At 37.3% G+C, this 22,592-nt stretch overlaps 1 protein-coding gene across 1 annotated transcript in view; it reads right to left on the bottom strand.

Moving 5' to 3' along the window:
• The window catches only part of SNX16 (sorting nexin 16), a 41,698-nt gene extending 19,743 nt beyond the window's left edge, over positions 1–21,955 (bottom strand). The window contains exons 1-4 of the mRNA XM_032250314.1: positions 21,730–21,955; positions 19,556–20,029; positions 9,113–9,199; positions 3,253–3,401 (exon numbers count right to left, since the gene is read on the bottom strand). Of these exons, the coding sequence (XP_032106205.1) occupies positions 3,253–3,401; positions 9,113–9,199; positions 19,556–19,930 (611 nt within the window). The 5' untranslated portion in view covers positions 19,931–20,029; positions 21,730–21,955. The remainder of the gene's footprint in view (positions 1–3,252; positions 3,402–9,112; positions 9,200–19,555; positions 20,030–21,729) is intronic.
• Positions 21,956–22,592: the final 637 nt, after the last annotated feature.

Below are 22,592 nucleotides of genomic sequence, written 5' to 3'. Positions count from 1 at the left end.
CTGATGGAAGCATCACTGTAATAATATAGTCTGTGACACAGTGAGAATTAGGTATGTATTTTATAGAAGGAATAGTACTGAGGGATGAGAAGATAAAATCTCAAAAAATGTAGAAAAGTATTATGCTGTTTTTTAATGGATCAACCATCAATTCATAAATATTTGGCAACCTCAGACTTTCTATATTCTTTCTAATTATTTGTTTCTGGCTCATATCCATCTTCCTACCCATAATCTTAAGCATTCCAGACTCTCAAAATCCCACTCTCAGTATTGCTTGATCACTGCAAACAGCACTGGTCTTCCCTCTTCTTTGAGTTCTTCTTACTTTTATAAACTGTATCATATCAAGTAGCAATTCATAAATGTCATTATTTTGTTCAAATAGGAGCCTAATTTCTCTAAATGAATTTTAAAACCAGTAAGTATACCCTCTCTTTTACACCCTTTGTTACAGGGCAAATGCATAAGATTTGCCCTGCGTGAATAACCCTTCCTCCTCTTCCCCAATGCATGTCTCAAACAATATGTTATTAAGAAATCTCTTACATTGTGATAGTGGGTACCAAGGCACAAGTACCCTGTTTTTAACTGAATTGAAGTTATCTTCCTACATTTCCTAAATATCTGATGATATCATATAACAAAAGCAGGTAGGCAAACAAATACGTACTGGAGTCTTTCATGCAAGATTTCTTAGAAGCTTTAATCCTCTAACGATATCAAATGAAACCTTTCCCCAGCTTATTGGGCCAAGAAACCTTTCTTTCCCTAAAACGCCTATTTATGAATTGAGCAAGACCATTACCACTGTTCTGAGCTATGTAGCTTTAGAAATGACAGGATCTCAAATGGCTCTAGTAGTGTCTACTTTAGCAACTAAGACCTATTATCAGTACTTTAAAAATAGAGGATTCATTTATGGAATACATTTGATTTTTATTCACCACAATGTTTTAAATACAGAGACATAAAGGTTTACTGAACAAGGGACAAGAGAAAAGGGGAAAGGATATGTCAACTTCTTGATAGTGGTAAAAGTCATCTTTTATGGTATGCTATCAAACATATTTTCTTCCAAGGCTTTCTCTATAATTTTGGTTGTTTACTGGTTTTTATTCCTGCTTTGTGTGTCTGAATTAACACTAATCTTTTCTCTCTTTTGACATGTAAAATATATATACACAGAAAAGTGGAGAGCACTAATGTTCTCACCACCTAGACTATATAATCGATAACTCTGTCACAATGGCTTCAATTTTTTTTTTCTAATACACAATACATCAGTGGATATCAACAGTTCTGTCATTCATTCAAGAAGTACTTATTGAGAACCAACTATGTTAGCACTATGCTAAACATTAGAGACTGGATGGTGAATAAAATAAAACAGCCACATGACCTGTTGTTATACATCTTACAATCTGGTGGGAGAAAGACAAATAGTGACAGAAATAATTACAAACTGAAGTGCTATGAAAGTGAAGTACCAACTAGGCTTTCTCAACTGGGATTTTAAGAGAGAACTGAGCCCTACTGATAATGATTTAAGTAATTATTGTCTCAATTCTATTGAGACTGGCACATAGCTAGTATCATCTTACGACATAGGAAATAAATTAATTCATTACCTACAATGGGTGTCTTAAAGCATCAGAACCAGTTGAGAAGGGAATGGTACAGACTCTATGAGAAATAACTGACCTAGTGTTTGGTGGTGGTGAAGGGTCTGTTAGGGGGTCAGTTACCTAGGGAAGTGAAATATGTGTTGAAAACTGAAGGATGGGTAAGGTGAGGTCAGAGCTGGCTGGAGTAGTAGTGTAAAAGGTTGCCTTTTCAGGAAATAGCATATTTGAAGGCTCTAAGAAACAAGGAGCAAGCTAATTTTGGAGAATTAAAAGACCGCTATGGCAAATGTACAGAGAATCGGAGGTGGGTAGGAATAACAAAACCCAAGGTTGGAAAGAAGGCAGGTAGGCAGGGACCAGAAAGAATACTTTAAATCAAACTGCATCACAAAGATCACTGTAGCTTTACTGGGGTATAGAAATAAGAGTGGAGGCGGACGACCAGTGGGAAAGCATCTACAGTAATTAAGGTGAGAGATACCTGCTTGGACTAGGGTAGTGATGGCAGGGATTGAGAAAGTAGACAGATATGAGTGGTTCTTGCAAGGCAAATATTAAGGGTAGTGAGGGATGTGTTAAAGATGACTTACAGGTTCTGGGTAGATGATGCTGCTGAAAACTGGGGAAAAAAGTTTGCAGACTAAACTTTCAAATGTGTTTTAGGTTTGAGGCAATTTTGAGATCTCTGAAGGAGATGTTGAGAAGGCAACTGCATATATTAAGCTGGAGTAGAAAGAATGGGTTTGGCTTATAGTTCCTCCATTAAGAGAAAAGTGAGGGAGGATGGGCAGGGATCTTGAGAACCCATCAGGCTTATGTGGCACACATTCAAAAGTAAGATGCATATATATATATATCGCATGTGTGTTATGCAGGAAAAAACTTGATACACGCAAAGGCTGAGAAAAAGGGGTAGAAAAAGTTAGATAGGATGGTTTTCTTAATTTGTTTTCCATTCTCATGTGAAAAACTGCTCAAGACAGTTATGGGCCCAAGTTATCTATAAGCTATTGCTGCATCGTAAATGCTCTCTACCTTTTTTCAAAATAGTTTTATCTGAAATATAAGTTTCAAAATTAGATACTCAGCTGATATTAAACCACTAAGCAATTTTCTTGTAAATATATTCTGAAGCAAAAAACCCACATAGATCTGTTCTTTTCCATTTTAAATGCTTTTTGGTATTTTCACCCTACCTCCTATATAAATTAACCCAACTACACAATTTTAATATTTTTGCACTACTTTGGAGAAATATAAAGAAGATTACCTTTACGATTACATAGCATCATATTAACCAAAATTTTACTAATCTGTAAGTGGTTTTGTTTAAGTCACGGCTAAAATACAAAATGCTAAAAGTTTACCTTTGGGTGGTTTTAGTACATGGTACACTGGATTTTTCGCTTTACTGACTTTTTGAAATAAGCTTTGATAAAAATGAAAAGCCAAATAAAGTCCTTATTGAAAAAAAGCATGAGAATCTCTTGTAGTACTTTATTAAAATAATTATACTCCTACCCTGCATTTTTGTGCTTAAATAACTATGATCATAGATTTATTCTTTAATTTAAGCCAGTTGTTGGAATGGTTTTATAATCTTTTATTTCAATTCATTACATACCAGTTAGCAATGTCCTTGTGAGCTACTAAGTTTTGAAGAAAAGCTTGCAATCCTAATTGTCTATCTTCTAAAAAGTCGGCATTGTAATTATCTTTAAACCAGCGTTTTGGAGGAAGTGCTAGTCGAAAACCTGGAAACATCTCTTTTAGCTGAAAAAGAGGAAAAGAGCAAATAAAATGTTTAACTCAATCACTATCAATTCTATGAAATCTATCCTGTTGACTATATGAAATTATTCATGAAATAAGTTTAAAATAAAAAAATAATTAAGTTCAGTTCAGCTCGTTATGTCTTGTTTTATTTCTTGTTTTCTACCAGCTGTGCATACAGAGGAGTTCCAGTCTTTCCAGATCCTTGCCAGAACTTGGCATCGTCTATCTTTTGCATGTTAACCTTTCTGTTGGGGGTATAGAATCATTTCCATTTTGGTTGTAATTTGCATTTCTTTGCTGACAAATGATGTTGAATATCTTCTCATATGCTTATTTGCATTTGCATATCCTCTCCAGTGAATTATGTATTAAACTTTTTAGCACTGTCCCCTTTAAAAAATTAGGTTGCCTTTTTATTAAGAGTTCTTTATATGTTTCAGATACAAGTCCTTTGTCAGATATATGTATTACAAATATTTTCTACCAACTATGGACTGACTTTTTCAATTTAACAGTCTTAATGGAGCAGATTTTTTAAAATTTTAATGTTATTTAATTCATCAATTACTTCTTTTATGGTTTGTTTTTTTTTAAGATCATAAGAAATTTTTGCTTACTGAAAGACTGTAAAGATTTTCTTCCATGTTTCTTTCCTAAAAGTTTAGCTTTAACTTTTATATTTTTGTTGTGACTCATTTTGTACATTTGGCTTAAATTTTACTTTCTTAGGGAAGACTTTCCCAATACTGTAAACTAGGTAGTTAAGTCTTCCTTTCCACATTCTGTTCAAGTTACCACAATTGTGTAACAAATTACCTGAAATCTCAGTGATATAAAATAAGCATTTATTAATATTAAACTCACAAATTTTTTAGGTCAATAATTCATATGAAGTACAGTGAAGATGATATATCTCTGATACACAATGAATTTGGGCCTCAGCTGAAAACTTGAAGGTTGGGTGTTGGAACTGTCTGAAGTTTACTTGCTTGCATGTATAGAGGATGATGCTGGCTGCTGGCTGAGAACTTTGCCAAGGCTGCCAGCCACAAACCTAACACTGGCCTCTCCAGGTGTCTTCGACTTTTCTTGCAGCATGGAGGCTGGCTTCAAAAGGGAGGATCCCAAGAAAGCAAGCCAGAATAAAACTGTGTACTTCTTGTAATCTAGGCTTGAAAGTCACACAGCATTATTTCCACTGACCTCTCTTGGGTTGAGCAGTCACAAGCCCATCCAGGTTCAAGGGGAGGGGAAACGGATTCCACCTCTTGATGGGCAGTGCCAAGATTCAGGAAGAATATATGGGACTGATGATACTGCTGTGGCCACTTTTAGAAAAGACAATCTGACACACACTGTCAAATCATGAATTTATTTCTTTAATGACATCATTCACAATGTAAAGAGCACATTTAATTTAGGCTTTCTTACTAGACCAGTGATTCTAAACTTTGGCTGCACATTAGAATCGCCCAGGGAGTTTTAAAAGATATTATTGTTTTCCATCTCTGATAGATTAGGATTTAATTTGTTGAAATGAGGCCTGGGCACTGTAATTTTAAAAAGCTTTCCAGGGGAATCCAAAGTGTAATTAAAATTGAGAACCATTTTACTACACTACAATTATTATGCCTTAGTCATAGCTGCATCTTTAATGTCTAGCATAGTGCTTGCGACATAACAGGCAGTTAACAACATATATTCAATAAATGAATGAATGAAATGAATCCACATACATTTGCATTTCTATACATAAATATAAAATGAGTATCACAACTACAAAGGAAAAGTGCACTGGATAAAATGGTAGAAAAATGTAAATTATAACTTTCTGTCTATATTTCTATAAATAAGTGAAGATAAAATAAATAAGGTAAAAACTAGAGAGTAACTTAGATAACTAAAAACCTAATTTGATTTCAAATGTAACTAGGTATTTATGACATTGGAGCTTTGTTATTTAATGTATCTGGCAAGAAAATAAAATAACAAAAGTCATGAGAAATAAAAATCGTCCTTTTATTAATCTTAAGCTTTATAATTGAAATGTCATATTGTCCAAATACATGGTTAGATTTTTTTCCCTTAAAAAATTATCCACAGAAAAGAAGGAGTTGTCCCACAATTGGGTAATTCAAAAAAGAGGAAGATAAGGGGTAGAGAAAATAATATCCAAAAAAGGAGAGAAATGAAAACAACTGCCAGAAAGACAGTGAAAGGTAATCTCAGGATGTGACTTATGAACCTCATAAGGAGTGGGCAGATCAGTTTAGAAAAGAGCAGTATGACTCAAGAGACACACATGTAGACTATCACTAAACTTCTTTTTAATGTGAGGACTGAATGCCTGGCTGAGTCTGCTGCAGGTTTTCATATGAACCTGGAATGTCTCGACAATGAATTGGTAAGGGTCCTGCTCTCTCCCTCCCTAAGCTCTGCTGCCTGAAAGCAACTGAGAACAATAATTTTACCTCACAGAAATGTTCAGCTTTGTACTACTGCTGTGACCTGGAAGTAGAAATACTGAGCTTAAATTTTAAGTAGAATTTAAAGAAAAACTCACTCTCATGGCTATATTTCTACAATCAATGCGTCTCCCAGCCCACCCTAAAACCTTGCTTGGTTGCCCCAACTCTTGATATGCTCTGTGCATTCCAAAACTTGCTCATGACTTCGTCCTCTGACTTCCTCAGCAGAGGCTCTTATTAGTCGCAGAGAAGGTGAAGTCAGACCATAACCCAGGAGATTAAAAAAAAAAAAAAAAAAAAGAAAATATTAATGTTCTATATGAATGTTCTCTTTATACAGTTATTTTGGCTATGTTCAATAACTTTGGTATTGCCAATTAGCTAATTTTACTTCACAACTATGTAACTGGGTAATGCAAATTCCTTAAAGTTAGAATCACATCTATATAGTTTCTACATAAGGGTAACTCCACAAATTCCTAGCACAATGCTGAACTCAAACTACTCATTTCATAAATATTTCATGATTGATTTTATTAAATTAAAGATCCTAAGCTTTTATTTTTTACAGTTATATCAATAATGACTACAATTTAAACCATGTGCCTCTTGGTGTTTGACACACTTTTAAAACATATTGCCAGTGATGGGTTAAGCTTTTTCTGGTACCTAATAACACCAACATGAACATTTACTAATTTTAAATGCCCATCTTGGAGGATCAAGGAGATATTTACTAAATTTAAATTAAACTCCTATCAGCTTTTTACAAAAGGGTTTATCTAAATCTCAGCTTGCCTAAGGAAATACTGCAGCAATAAAAATGAAATCTAAAGCAGTAATAGGAAGTAAACACTAAATAACACTGGAGTCCGAACAGGAAAACGGTATCATAAAGCATTAAATAGCTCTACAATGAAACTGTTTGAAATCAGTCTGCATGATCAAAATTGTAACAATTTCCTTAAAAGCTAAGTATTCTACTTAATTTTCAGGTAACTTCATGAATTGCTTTTATCTTTGTTTAGTCATTTAAAAAAATCAATAGAAGTACAGAATTGTAGATTTTAAATTCAGTATAATATATGAAGCTCAGGAACAGTAGATAAAATTCATATATAATTGTAGGCATACATTAGAAATAACACTTTATTTTGGCATATTGCAAGAGAGCATCTTAACCAAATCTTAAAATGGATAAAATAATTTATCATTCTATATTTTACCTTTCCATTTAAACTGAGGTTTTTAAGAGTGGCGGAAAAAAATTTGGCAGGTAAATAACTACAAAGTTACAAGGGTTTCCCGTCACCAAACACTACAAAAATATACTAACTTTAAAGTTTCAAGGAGTCCAAAGAGGGAAGAAAGGAAAGGACCAGTAAAGCTTCCTTATTAAACACCTGTCAAAATTGGAGAGTAATCGCTGCATGTTCTTAGTTGGCTTCTCAAAAGCATCATAAACTGCTTGATGCTTTTAGATAAATGATTTTTCTCTTGGTTTCCAAAATATCACACCCTCTGCCTCCCTCTCTATCTAAATTCCCTCTAGGTCTGGGGACAAGGCAGCTCTTTCTTTGCTATTATATTCCAATAACGATTTATTTAATTCTTCATTTTTAGAAAATTTAGGTTGCTTCCAACTTTTAACTACTAAAAACCATCTGATTTTCCTCGAGCTCTGGGGACAGCTCAGCTCTTCTTTCTTTTTTTGCTATTATATTCTAATAATAATTTACTTAATTCTTCACTTTCAGAAATTTAAGTTGCTTCCAATTTTTAATTCCTAAAAACAAAGTAAAACACAGATAAACAAAACAATATACAAAACACTGTGGTAAGTGTCCTTAAAGCTAAATCTTTCCCATGTTTATTATTACTCATCTAGGATAAATCCTAGAAATGTGATTATTATATCAAACTATGCAAAACTTTTGGGTGTCCTGTAGGAAGATTCAATCTTCCAATACCAGATAATAGCATTTAAATATCTGTCAGCTTGATAGGTGAAAAACTGTGTCATTATTTTCTTTTTTTGGAGTATCTGTGATAGTAAGTGTTTTCCAGGTATACTGGTCATTTATATTTCTTCTGTGAATTACCCTGCTTGTTGTTCGTTGCATTTTTTACTTGGGGTTCAATTTCCTAATTTAGTTTTAAGAGTTCTTAATACATAGAAGTTTATTATTATTCTCTTGTATGCACCGTTGAGCGAATTCTAGATGGTCCACAACCTTTGCCTCTTGAGTTACTTCTGTGATTTTATTATGTTACATAGAAAAAGGGATTTTGCAGCTGTAATTAAGGTTACTAATCAACTGACCTTAAGATAGGAAGATTACGTGGGTGAGCCTTATCTTATAACATGACTCCTGTAGACTGTTTTCTCTAGCTGGTGGCAGAAGAGAAAGTTAGAGAGCTTCAAAGCACAGGAAGAACTTGGCTCACTATTGCTGGCTTTGAAGATGGAGGGGCTACGTATAAGGACTGCCAAACAGTCTCTATGAAGTATGAATGATTTCTGGCTGACAATCAGCCAGGAAACAGAAACTTTGGCCCTACCACTTCAAGAAACTAAATTCTGCCAGCAACCTGAATAAGCTTGGAAGATAATTCTTCCCCAGGGCCTCCAGATAAGTGCCCAACCCAGCTGACAGCTTGATGCTGACCTTGCTTGATGCTAAGCAACAAACCCAGCTGAACCCACCCAAACCACTAAATAATAAACAGGTTTAGCAACAAAGTTTGTGGTAAATTATTATGCAGTAAGAGGAAATTAATATGTTAAACATGTTTTTACTCATTATCTTATAGACATATATAATTTTATAATAAGTCAAGAGAGAACTGGGCACAGTGGCTCATGCCTGTAATCCCAGCACTTTGGGAAGCTGAGGTGGGCAGATCACCTGAGGTCAGGAGTTTGAGACCAGCCTGACCAATATGGTGAAACCTTGTCTTTAAAAAAAAAAAAAAAAGTCAAAAGATCTTATTATATACATCTTTTTGAAACTCACAAGATATTTATATTCCTCTTGGCAATTTTAAAGTTTCATATTTTTATACTAAAATTTTTTAATAAAAATTTTATTTTTTAAATTTTCTATTAAAAATTTAATTTTTTATGAATTAGAAAGGATTTGATTGACTCAATAAAGAAGAAAAAATATAACAGAAGTATAGGAAATTAAAAAATAATTCAAAACTGAAATGTTAGTTTGGATGTATTATAGTACTTACTTTGTCATTAAGCCTGGAGAAGTCAGTGTATCTTCTGAAAACTACCCAGCTTTCTTCTGGGGTTTTCTTTACTAGTATTTTATACACCTATGCACAGGAAGAAAAAGAGACAGAAATATAAAAGTAAAGATATTTAAAAATTCAAGCCAAATATTTTTAAAACTTTTACTTGATAACTCAGACTATAACAATTATTACGTAAAAAAATATCAAAAATCATTTAAATCATCAAAAGTACAAATAATCAATGCAGGCACCAAAAGACAGATTTTTTCCTTAGGAAATATAACAGATTTGAGACAAATGTTTTTTCTGTGCACACTAACAATAAACTCATCAGCTTCCAAAACATGATTTATGTCAACATATTCTAAAATTGATAACGGAATTATACTTGAAGAAGCTATGAAAAATAGCCACTTTTGTTCTATACAATTTTTTTTTTTTTTTGGGACGGAGTTTTGCTCTTGTTACGCAGGCTGGAGTGCAATGGTGCGATCTCAGCTCACCACAACCTCTGCCTCCCAGGTTCAAGCTATTCTCCTGCCTCAGCCTGCCAAGTGTCTGGGATTACAAGCATGCACCACCATGCCTGGCTAATTTGGTATTTTTAGTAGAGAAGGGGTTTCTCCATGTTTGCCAGACTGGTCTCAAACTCCCGACCTCAGATGATTCACCCGCCTCGGCCTCCCAAAGTGCTGCGATTACAGGTGTGAGCCACCGCACCCTGCCTGTTCTACACAATTTTAAAACTTAATAACTATTGAGCAAAGTTTTCAAATAAGTTCAATATTTTTATTGTCAAGAATAAAATATGGAAGTTCTAGCCAGAGCAATCATGCAAGAGATAAATTAAAAGGCAACCAAATAGGAAAAGAAGTCGTCAAACTATATGATTCTATGCCTAGAAAACCCTAAAGACTCTGCCAAAAGGCTCCTGGAATTGATAAAGGACTTCAGTAAAGTTTTAGGATATAAAATCAATGTTTAAAAATCAATAGCACTTTCATATACCAATAACATTCAAGCTGAGAGCTGAATCAAGAATGCAATCCTATATACAGTAGCCACACACGCACACAAATATCTAGGAATACCTCTAATTAAGGAGAGAAAGATCTCTACAAGGAGAACTACAAAATATTGCTGAAAGAAATCACAGACAACACAAAAAACCAGAAGAACATTCCATGCTCATGGATTGGAAAAATCAATATTGTTAAAACGGCCACATTGCCCAAAGCATTCTACAGATTCAACAGTATTCCTATCAAACTACTAATATCATTCTCCACAGAATTAGAAAAAACTACTCTAAAATCCACATGGCACCAAAAAAAAAAAAAAAAAAAGCCCAAATAGCCAAAGCAATCCTAAATGGAAAGAACAAGGCTGGAGGCATCACACTACCTGACTTCAAACTATACTGTAAGGCTACAATAACCAAAACAGATGGTACTGGTATAAACATATAAACCAATGGAAGAGAACAGAGAACTGAGAAATAAAACTGGGTATCTACAGCCATCTGATCTCTGACAAAGTTGACAAAAATAAGCAACAGGTAAAGCATCCCCTGTTTAATAAATGAGGCTGGGATAATTGGCTCTCTATATGCAGAAAAATGAAACTGGAGCTCTCTCTTTCACTATATATAAAAATTAACTTAAGATGGATTAAAGATTTAAAGGTAAGGCCAGAAACCATAAGAATCCCAGAAGAAAACCTAGAAAACACAATTCTGGATACTGGCCTTGGGAAAGAATTTATGACTAAGTTCTCAAAAGCAGTTGCAATAAAAACAAAAATTGATAAGTGAGACCTAATTAAAATAGTTTCTGCACAGCAAAAGAAACTATCAATGGAGTAAAGAGTCAACCTACAGGATGGGAGAAAATATTTGCAAATTATGCATCTGGCAAAGGTCTAATATCCAGAATCCATAAGGAACGCAAACAATTCAAGGCTGGGTGCAGTGGCTCATGCCTGTAATCTCAGTTCTTTGGGAGGCCGAGGTGGGTGGATCACTTGAGGTCAGGGGTTCAAGACCAGCCTGGCCAAAACAGTATGGTGAAACCTTGCCTCTACTAAAAACACAAAAATGAGACAAGTGTGGTGGTGGATTCCTGTAATCCCAGCTAACTGGGAGGCTGAGATGAGAGAGTTGCTTGAACCTGGGAGGCAGAGGTTGCAGTGAGCCGAGATCATGCCACTACACTCCAGCAGGGGACAGAGTGAGACTCTGTCTCAACAACAACAAAAAGGAACTTAAACAATTCAACAAATAGCCCCACTAAAAGTAGGCAAAAGACATGAACAGGCACTTCTTAAAAGAAGATATACAAGCAGCCAAGAAACATAAAAAATGCTCAACAACACTATTCATCAGAAAAATGTAAGTCAAAACCACAATAAGATACCATCTCACAGAAGTCAGAATGGCTATTGGTCATTATCACAACAGATGCTGGTGAGGGTATGGAGAAAAAAGAACACTTATACACTACTGGCGGAATTGTAACTTAGTTCAGCCACTGTGGAAGGCAGTTTGGAGATTTCTCAAATAACAAAACAGAACTCCCATTGGACACAGCAATTCCATTCCTGGGTAGATATCCAAAAGAAAATAAATTGTTCTACCAAAAGACACATGCACTTGCATGTTCAGTGCAGCAACTACTCACAATAGCAAAGACGTGGAATCATCCTAGGTGTCTACCAAGGATGGATTTGTGTGGAATATTATGTGGCCATAAAAAAGAATGAAATCATGTTCTTTGCAGTAACACGTATGGAGCTATAGGCCATTGTCCTAAGCAAATTAATGCAGGGACAGAAAACCAAATACCTAATGTCCTCATTTATAAGTGGGTGGTAAACATTGGGTACTCATGGACATAAGGATAGCAAAAATAGACACTGAGGACTCTTAGTGGGGGAGGCTGAGAAAGGGGAAGAGTTGCAAAACTGTTGGGTGCTATGTTCACTACTTGGGTGATGAGTTCATGAGTATCCCGAATCTCAGTATCATGCAATATACCAATGTAACAAACCTGCACATGTATCCCTTGAATCTAAAATTAAAGTTGAAATCATTTTTTTAAATGACAAAATATAAGCTTTAAATACCAAAAAATCCCAATTGAATTACATTTTGTAATTATGTACAATTATGTAGGCTACTGAATAGAAAAACTTGGTTGAAGCAAGTCAATATATTTTAAAAGCACATAAGAAAAAAGTGGATTCTATTTTTTTCTAAGTATAATTTTAGAATGTATTATGAAAAAGTGTTATTTATGACAGAATTTCAGAGAAACATCTAGCAGTTTTTGACATAGTATTTTGCACTAAGCTAGATATAAGGCACAAATGCGATAATATCTGCTGCATAAGAAACTCTCTTTACAAAGTAACTTCTTTTCTGGATGTTCGCTGTGCAATAATTTTCAACTGGAGCTCTAGAGCTGCACTTTCGGTCACATGTGGCAAATGAGCATTCAATGTGTGACTAGTCAAAACTGAGATATGCTGTGAGTGCAACATACACACTGAATTTCAAAGATTTAATGTGAAAAAAGATGTAAATGGCTTTTATTAAAATAGTCTAATACTAACTACATGTTAAAATGATAATATTTTGGACATTTTAGGTTGAATAAGATATACTAATAAAACAATCTTACTTATTTCTTTTTTATTAATGTGGCTTCTAGGAAATTTAAAATTATAGATGTGATTCATAATTATGGCTCACATTATATTTCTATTGGACAGTACTCCTCTAAAGACAACTCATTAGTTAGGGACTATAGATTATCCTTACCCTTTGACTTTTCTCCCATACAAACTTCTCTTTCAACTTTTAAGAGGGAAGAAAAAGGAAGAGTTAAGGATAAATCCTTTAGCTTTGAAGTAAAAAGTAAGCAATTTCTCTCTATAACATATAAAGGTGGGAAACAAGGTCAGCAGAAGGTCCTGAGCTAAGAAAGTTGAAATGGAGATACAAAAGAAATTCTTTTTAGGAGTCACTCACTAAAAGAAGAGATAAATTGACTTTAAAACTTGTGAGTATGAATGACTGATACAGGATAAAAATGCACTTCATATAATAATTGTTTATCTACAAATAATACATACTGAATTTAGTTTCTTGTTTTAGAAAATGAACTCCCCGTTCTAACTAAGCTACTTTCCATGGTGGCCTGAATACCTCTGAATACCTTTGTTTCTGTAGACAAGATAAAGTACAGACTTTTGTGTTTTATCTCTTCTAGAAAATGCTCCTTCTACTTAAGTAGCGCTTTCAGTGAAAACTTTATGAACAGTACTGATCATTCCCTTCTCTACGTTCCAACAACCATTGTTCTTTCTACACTTTACTTGAAACTTCATATATATTTCTTTGTACTGTTTTTATTTATGTAGTCTTTGTTTTTGAATTATAAAAGATATACAAAAAAGTGTGCAATTCATAAGTATACAACTTGACAAATTTTCACAAAATGAACACACCTATGTAACTAGTACCATGAGTGTATTAGCCCATTTTCATATGGCTGATAAAGACATACCTGAGACTGAGCAATTTATAAATAAAGGGGTTTACTGGAATTATAGTTCCATGTGGCTGGGGAGGCCTCATAATCATGGTGGAAAGTGAAAGGCACATCTCACATAGCAGCAGAGGCAGCAGAAAAAAGAAGAGAGCTTGTGTAGGGAGACTTCCATTTTTAAAACCATCAGATCTCCTGAGACTTATTCACTATCACAAATACAGCACGGGAAAGATCTGCCCCCATTGTTCAATTACCTCCCACTGGTTCCCTCCCACAACACGTGGGAATTCAAGATGAGGTTTGGGTGGGGACACAGCCAAAACATATCATTCTGCCCCGCTCCCTCCCAAATCTCATGTCCTCAGATTTCAAAACCAATCATGCCTTCCCAATAGTCCCCCAAAGTCTTATTTCAGCATTAACTCAAAAATCCACAGTCTTATACGAGACAAGGAAAATCCCTTCTACCTTTGACCCTATAAAATCACAAGCAAGCTAGTCTGTTCCTAGATACAATGAGGGTATAAGCATTGAGTAAATACAGGCATTCCAAATGGCAGAAATTAGCCAAACAAAGGGGCTACAGGCCCAATGTAAATCTGAAATTCAGTGGGGCAGTCAAATCTTAAAGCTCCAAAATACTCTCATTTTACTCCATGTCTTGTGTCTAGGTCATGCTGATGCAAGAGATGGGCTCCTATGGCCTTGGGCAGCTCTGCCCCTGTGGCTTTGCAGGGTATAGCCCTCCTCCTGGCTGCTTTTATGGGCTGTGGCTTTTCCAGGTGCACAGTGCAAGCTGTTGGTGGATCTGCCATTCTAGGATCTGTAGGACGATTGCCCTCTTCTCACAACTCCACTAGGCAGTGCCCCAGTAGGGACCCTTGTGTGGGGGCTCTGATATCACACTTCCCTTCCACACAGCCCTAGCAGAGGTTCTCTATTAGGGCCTCACCCCTACAGCAAACTTCTGCCTGGGCATCCAGGTATTTCCATACATCATCTGAAACCTAGGGGGAGGTTCCCAAACCTCAATTCTTGACTTCTGTGTACTTGCAGGCTCAACACTATGTGGCAACTGCCAAGGCTTGGGGATTGCATGCTTTGAAGCCACAGCCCGAGCTCTATGTTGGCCCCTTTCAGCCACGGTTAGAGCCGCTGGGACACAGGACACAAGTCTCTAGGCTAGACACAGCATTGGGACCCTGGGCCTGACCCACAAAACCACTTTTTCCTCCTAAGGCTTTGGGCTTGTGAAGAGAGGGGCTGCCATGAAGACCTCTCATATTCCCTGGAGATATTTTCCCCATTGTCTTGGGGATTAACATGGAGCTCCTTATTATTTATGCCAATTTCTAAGGCTGGCTTGAATTTCTCCTCAGAAAATGGGATTAGTCCGTTTTCATGCTGCTGACAAAGACATGAATGAGACTGGGTAATTTACAAAAGTAAGAGGTTTATTGGACTTACAGTTCCACACGGCTGAGGAGGCCTCATAATTATGGAGGAAGGTGAAAGGCAAGTCTCACATGGTGGCAGATAAGAGAAGACAGCTTGTGTAGGGAGATTTCTGTTTTTAAAACCATCAGATCAGGCCAGGAATGGTGGCTCATGCCTGTAATCCCAGCACTTTGGGAGGCCGTGACAGTGGATCACCTGAGGTCAGAAGTTTGAGACAAGCCTAGCCAACATGGTAAAACTCCGTCTCTACTAAAAATACAAAAACTAGCCGGGCATGGTGGCACATGTCTGTAATCCCAGCTACTAGGGGGGCTGAGGCAGGAGGGTCGCTTGAACCTGGGAGATGGAGGTTGCAGTGATCTGAGACCGTGTCACTGCACTCCAACCTGGGCAACAGAATGAGATTCCATCTAAATAAATAAATAAATAAAATCATCGGATCTTGTGATACTTATTCACTAACACAGGAACAGTATGGGAAAGATCTGCCCCCATGATTGCCCCTTGCCCCCCATCTGAGACAAGGAAAGTCCCTTCTGCCTATAAGCCTGTAAAAATCAAAAGCACGTTAGCTACTTCCTAATTATCTCCCACTGGGTGCCTCCCACAACACGTGTGAATTAAAGATGAGATCTCGGTGGGACACAGCCAAGCCATATCAATGAATAAGAAACAAAACACTACCAATCAAAGGTCCATGGCATGTTTCCTTCCCAATCCTACTCAACGCCCATCCTAGTCAATTTTTAAACATACTTTTTAAAGACTAGACACTTTATATATTATCAGATCAACAGTGAGTCTTAATATTTTTTTCAGTTATGAGATCAATTCAAAAGAATATATACAGAAAAAATTATTTTACAAACCTAAGACTCTCAAGCTTGTATCTCCAGCTCATACCGCTCCCTTAAACTCAGCTTATATGTATACACACACAATACATACATATGTGTACACATTCACACATGTAACATCTCCATTTTAATGTCAAAATTAAACAGACATCTCAAAACTTGATCTTCCCCTCAAAACCTGTCATTTAATTAAATGGCAGCCATATTCTTCCCATTGTTTAGGCCAAAACTTTTGAAGTCATCTTTACCTTCTCTTACTCCCACACTCCACTTCCAAATCATTAGGAAATACTACTGGTTCTACCTTTTAAAATAGATCCAGAATCTTATAACTTCTCAGGACCTCCTCCACCTCCTCAGTCCATATTACCATCATGTCTCCCTTGGATTACTACAAGAACCTACTAACTGCTTCCTGGTTTGACTCTCCCTCATCTTGACCAAACCAGTCAATTCAGCAGCCTGAATGAACTTTTTAAAACACTAAGTCAGATCCGATCACATGACTCTTTTTTTTTTTTTTTTTTTTTTGAGACAGAGTCTCACTCCATTGCCTGGCTGGAGTGCAGTGGCACGATCTCAGCTCACTGAAACCTCCACTCATGGGTTCAAGCAATTCTCCTGCTTTAGCCTCTTGAGTAGCTGGGATTACAGGTGCACAACACCATGCCCAGCTAATTTTGGCATTTTTAGTAGAGACGGGGTTTCACCATCATGGCCAGGATAGTCTCTAGAGATCTCCTGATCTTGTGATCCACCCACCTCGGCCTCCCAAAGTGCTGGGATTACAGGCGTGAGCCACCACGCCCGGCCCTGACTCTTCTTTTGAAAACCTTTTCAAAGATTCCCATCTCATGCAGAGTAAAATCCAAAGTCCTTACAGTGGCCTCCTGCCCTATGTGTGCCACACTTCCCTGCCTGTCATGTTATTCCCTACACCTCCCCCAGCATACTCTGCTGTCAGCCATGAGGATCTTTGTAGTTGTCCCATTTGTGTTGAAAACTCTTTCTCCAGATATTCTCATGGCTCTCTCATCAAAGATGTTAGCATTAACTAATATCTTTTTTGTGAGGCCATGAATGACAGTGCTATTTAAATCCCAACCCCAGATTTGGTGAAATGCCCTTTCTTCCTTCTCTATTTTATTTCTCTCTATAGTGCTTATCACCATATGACATATCAGATATCTTACTATTTACTTACTTATCAGGCTTTCATTCAAATTGCTGTACCACTATTAGCCAGAACAGTGTCTGATGCATAACAGGTCTTAAAAAAATATTGAATTAATGAATAAATGAATATGACTAATTTCATATCTGTCATTTACTTCTTCCTCTACAGTCTCTTGAAATGCTTTCTATAACACCACCCTGTATTTGGCTATATACTTGCATCTTCACACATATCATCTGTCTTAGTCTATTAGGTCTGCTATAACAAAATACTGTAAATTCAGTAGCTTGTAAACAACAGGAATTTATTTCTCAAAGTTCTGGAGTCTGAGAAGTCCAAGATCAAGACAATAACAGATTTGGTATCTAGAGAGGACCTGCTTTCTGGTTTATAGATGGTGCCTTATAGCTATGTCTTGACATGTGGAAAAGACAAGAAAGCTATCTGGGGCCTCTTTTTAAGAGTATTAATCCTATTTATGAGGGTTTTGTTCCCATGACCTACTAGGTTCCAAAAGCTCCATCTCTTAATACTATCATCTTGAAGGTTAGGTTTCAACATGCGAATTTGAAGGAACACATTCAGACCATAGTATCAACTCAATGAATGCCTATTCCTTCATTCAGGAAATTGGCCATCTGTTTATTATAATTCCTAAAATTGTTCTAAAAAAAGAGAGGCCGAGTACTGTGGCTCATGCCTGTAATCGCTGCACTTTGGGAGGCCCAGGCGGGTGGATCACGAGGTCAGGAGTTTGAGACCAGCCTGGCCTAACATAGTGAAACTAAAAATACAAAAAATTAGCTGAGCATGGTGGTGGGCACCTGTAATCCCAGTTACTTGGGAGGCTGAAGCAGGAGAATCTCTTGAACTAGGGAGGCAGAGGTTGCAGTGAGCTAAGATCGTACCATTGCACTCCAGCCTGGTGACTGTGTGAGACTCCATCTCAAAAAAAAAAAAAAAAAAAAAAAAAAGATAGAGTTCCCTGTAGATTTCCTTTATCACAGTCTTATGATAATTTTAAAAACTGTCTCTTCATAAATTATTGCAATAATTTTTCCTTGGAGGTCCTCCCATCCTGGCATAAATGTACAGCATGAAATATTGAAGTAAACATTAAACTTTACTAAAGAACAAACTCTTACCAAAAAAGTAAACCTTTTGAGTTAATAACTGAGTTGAGCAAGGTTACTGGATACATAAACATAAAAGGTCAAAATATATAAAATGGCAATAAATAGAAAACAAAAACAGATGTCTCTCACAAGAACATTAAACAACATCCATATCCAGAATTAAATCTAACCAAAAGATGTAAGAATCCTGCACTGAAAACAACAAAACATTACTACAAAAAATTAAAGCCTTAAGTCAATGGATTAGGTTCATAGATTTGAAGACTAGATATTGTAAAGATGTCAGTTCTCCACATATTCATCTATAGATCTAAAAAATCTCAATGCAAAGGGTCAATAGCCAAGGCCATCCTCAAGAGAAAAGCTAGCGTACTTACACTGCTAGATATCAAGACCTATTATAGGACTTTACTAATCAAGACAACATGAAATTAGTAAAGGATGGAAAAATAGAGCACAGAAGAAGACCTATGCATTTATAGTCACATGATTTATGACACAGAGAATACCGAAAATGAAGAGGAGGAGGAGTGGTCTTTTTAGTAAAAGCCTGATTAACTGAGCCCATCTGGTAAAAATAAAAAAGAAGACTTGACCCTCACCTCACACCATGGACAAAAATCAATTCCCATGGTTTACAAATATAAATGTGAAAGGTTCAACAATAAAGATTTAAGAAGAAAACATAGGACAATATCTTTGTAACCTTGAAGAAGGCAAGGATTTCAAACAGTGCTAGCCACGAAAAAAATTAATAAATTGGACCAAACTAAATTTTGTTTACCAAATGTATTATTAAGGAGTTGAAAAGGCAAACCACAAAGTAAGAGGATAGTCATAATACATGTATCTGAAAAAGAACTTATATCCAAAATGCACAGAAAACTACAAATCAAAAGGGAGACTTCCCAAAAGAAAAATGAACAAAAATCATGCACAGGTATTTCACAAGAGAATATCCAAACAGCCAAAAATCTTTTTTAAAAGTTCAATTTAATTAGCCACTAAGAAGTAGTTTTGCTCTCTCTACCTTACAAATAGGAGTCCTTAGAGACAAATGAAATTAAAAGAAGGGTTAATTTAACACTGGCTTAAATGCACAGGTTAGCCAGTCTTTCACTTTGTACTGGTATACAGCAGAATTTCATATTCAAGAAATTGTAAGTACAGGTTCACATTAATTTAACACTGGTTTAAACACATAGGTTAACCAATCTTTCACTTTGTACTGGTATACAGCAGGAGTCAATACTTACAGTAAATTTAGCTCTTTCTTCCATCACTTCATAACCCAGTATAGTAGGTGTAGATGGTCTATCTTCCCAATTCACGGTTTCAGGATTTTGTTCTTCAGTTTCTCTTCCTCTAGTAGAATACTCAATGGAAGAAGCTGCACCTGTAAATTTAGTCCTAATGAGAGGACTGCTACAGACAGATGAAGTATTTTCCATTTGATCAGGAACACTTGTCTGTTTAAAATTACCCATATTTGAGTCTTCTAACTGGCCTTTAGAAGAATTTGAGTTTGTTGAGACACTGCCAAAAGAAGAACTTCTTTGATTTCTGTTGTTTGTAAAACTGGAAGCAGTGTTTCCTATGGGCATAGGAACTGGGACATAAGGAGTTGCCATCTTCTTTCGGCTTTTGAACAAGCTTGCACACTGTTGAGTCCAAACACTCACTCAGAGAACAACTAATATACAATCCATTATTTTCTTCTTAGGAATTCACTAAAAACGAAAAAGACATAGTAAAAGATTAGTCTTTAATCTGCAGCAGGATGCAAAAGAAAAAATGTTCTTTTCAATTTTATGACACTCTATTATTTTATTTGGAATAAAAACATACCTCAAACCCCTTCTTTTAATTTCAGTTGTCTCTAAGGACTCCTATTTGCAAGGTAGGGAGAGCAAAACTACTTCACACTTTTTTTTCCTTGAACCCATGTTATATGCTAACCCTTTTCCCCCTACTTTATTTCCTCGTGAACTATTTCTGTAATGTTCATTTTAACCTAATTTCGTCTATATAAAAGTTGGTAGGAGAAAGAGTGGTAAAGAGCCTTCTGAAGTCTTATTCCATGCTTATCATCCTGACAGTACTACATTCAGTACAAGAGAGAAAAAGAGAAGAGAGGCAAGGGAGGAAACCTATCTACATTACCTCTGGATTTAATTAGAAAGGGAATAAATCTATTCACATTACCTTTCAATTTAATTAGTGAAACTATAAAGACTTAACACAGATTAGTAACAGTGAGCTGGATGCTTAGATGCTACATAGTAAAACTTTATAGAACCCAAGATTTAAAAAATACACTTGGTCAAGTTACTCAAATAAAACTCAGTGAACATTAACCTTATATGCAACAAAATTAGTGAAAAGTTTAACCGTTCTTCACAGCTTCCAGGTCATCACTAATTCTGCTCTGAGATAAACTGACGGTATTTACATCTTTATAACTCGTAAGAATCTGTTATCAAAATAGCTAGTATATCTTGTGTCAGAATAGTATCATAACACAAAGAAGAAATGGTTTACTATCACGTTGTTAAATAATAAACTCATTAGAAACTGCAATAACTACAGACCAACAAAATGACAAGGCTGTACACAACAATAACGGATCTGCTGCCCAACTCTCCATAGGAAACTCTACTGGTGGGAAAGGTAAGAAAAGAGTCACCCGGACTTGGAAAGATGCTGAAATAAGATTTTTAACTCAGCACGTGGCTCTCGGTAACCTTTCCCATTATCAAAGATCCGTGAAACTTGAGCTGCTGATTCACCGCTCCTCGGTTCCGTCTGATGGCCTCCCCACAAACAAGTAAACAGCCTGAAATCTCAACCTTCTCAAGGCCCGAGGGATCTACCTGGCCTTTGTCACGCTACTACCTGAGGCCGCCGAGGTCGCATATCAATACAATTACTGACATCCAAAGAAGTGAGCGCTACTTAAGCGTTAATAAAAAACGTGCTGTGCTCATTAGGAGCTTCTTCGCTTTTGCCCTGGTGCGGAGATGCTCCCAGGGCAGTCAGCTCAGTCTCACTCTGGAAAACCTCAGGTGAGGTGGCCCGACGCTGAGCAGCCCGGTGGGCGGGAGGAAAGCCGCAAATACCAGGCACAGGTCGACCCTCGGAAGGTAAGGCCCGGGTCTGCGCCGGTCACGCGTCTTCGGCACTGCGGGCGGCGAGACCCGCCGCTCCCTAGGCTCCCAGACTCTCCCGCCTCCGCTGCCCGATGCGCCCAGAGCCTCCCAGACGCACAGCGGAGTCGGCGGTGGCCTGAAGGTGGCCGGGCTTCGTACTGCGTCTCTCCACTCTCCCGCGGAGCCCCTCGCCGCCCGCCAGACACCGAGGTTGCAGGTGTCACCCGTACGGGAACCCGGGACAGCGACCGTCTGTCCTGAAGTAACGACCCTGTCCCTACCTCAGCCCACTCCGCGACCCAGAACAAGCGCGCTTCCCGTTGACGGTTAAACCCGACTCTCCTCAACTGCAGCTTTTCGCCTCTTCCCTCAGCTGCGAGAAGCCTCACGTGACACCCCTACCCCCGCCCCGAAAGCAGCTGCTCCCTGCCTCAGACAGCCTCTGTCCTGCTGCCGGGCCCAAGATCCCAGCAGTGTGGAAGGAGGGGCCGAGCTTGGAACATCTCTGCCGGAAGTGATGTCACGCCAAGGGGACCCTCCCGCCGGAGGCGCGACTGGAGTTGTCCCGCCAGGCGCTTAGGTAGCGAGGATAAATGTAATCCTGTGGCAGGAAATCGACATTCTCTTCACTATCTTTACTTTCCCAAGTGAACTTCTAAGAAATGGTTGCTACAATACCTAGCTTGCCAAACAGGTGATTAGAAGACTACAATTCCCAGAAGGTACTATGGCCAACATTGGTCCACGCTCATATTTTGCATCATGGGACTTGTAGTCATCACCAGCTCGTGCTGTTTCTAACAGGTTATAGATTGTTCTCCAAAATTAGCAGCGCTTTAAGGGATGACAATCGTTGAGAAGAGTAGGAAGATAGAACACTGCTTAGTAGCTCATCCGTTCTACATAATTCGGAAGTCCTCATTACCAAAGAACTCCTGAAATTTTTTAGTATCTTTTAACTATCTAGTGAGCAATTTGATCCCAATGGTAGAATATTAGCCTTGTTAGACTTGTGCTTCTGAAGATCTATGAAGTAGGGAAAGCTGATCTTTGATAGGCAAATTCCGAGATTCAGACTGGTCTACAGGCCTGTTCATCATTAGAATTGGGCAATGTGGTTGAAGAATCATTCCATGATTTGTAA

This window comes from Sapajus apella, unplaced genomic scaffold (genome assembly GCF_009761245.1).
Source record: "Sapajus apella isolate SASKATOON/1434 unplaced genomic scaffold, GSC_monkey_1.0 scaffold3, whole genome shotgun sequence".
Lineage (NCBI taxonomy): Eukaryota > Metazoa > Chordata > Mammalia > Primates > Cebidae > Sapajus > Sapajus apella.
This window is presented reverse-complemented; position numbering and strand designations above follow the sequence as displayed.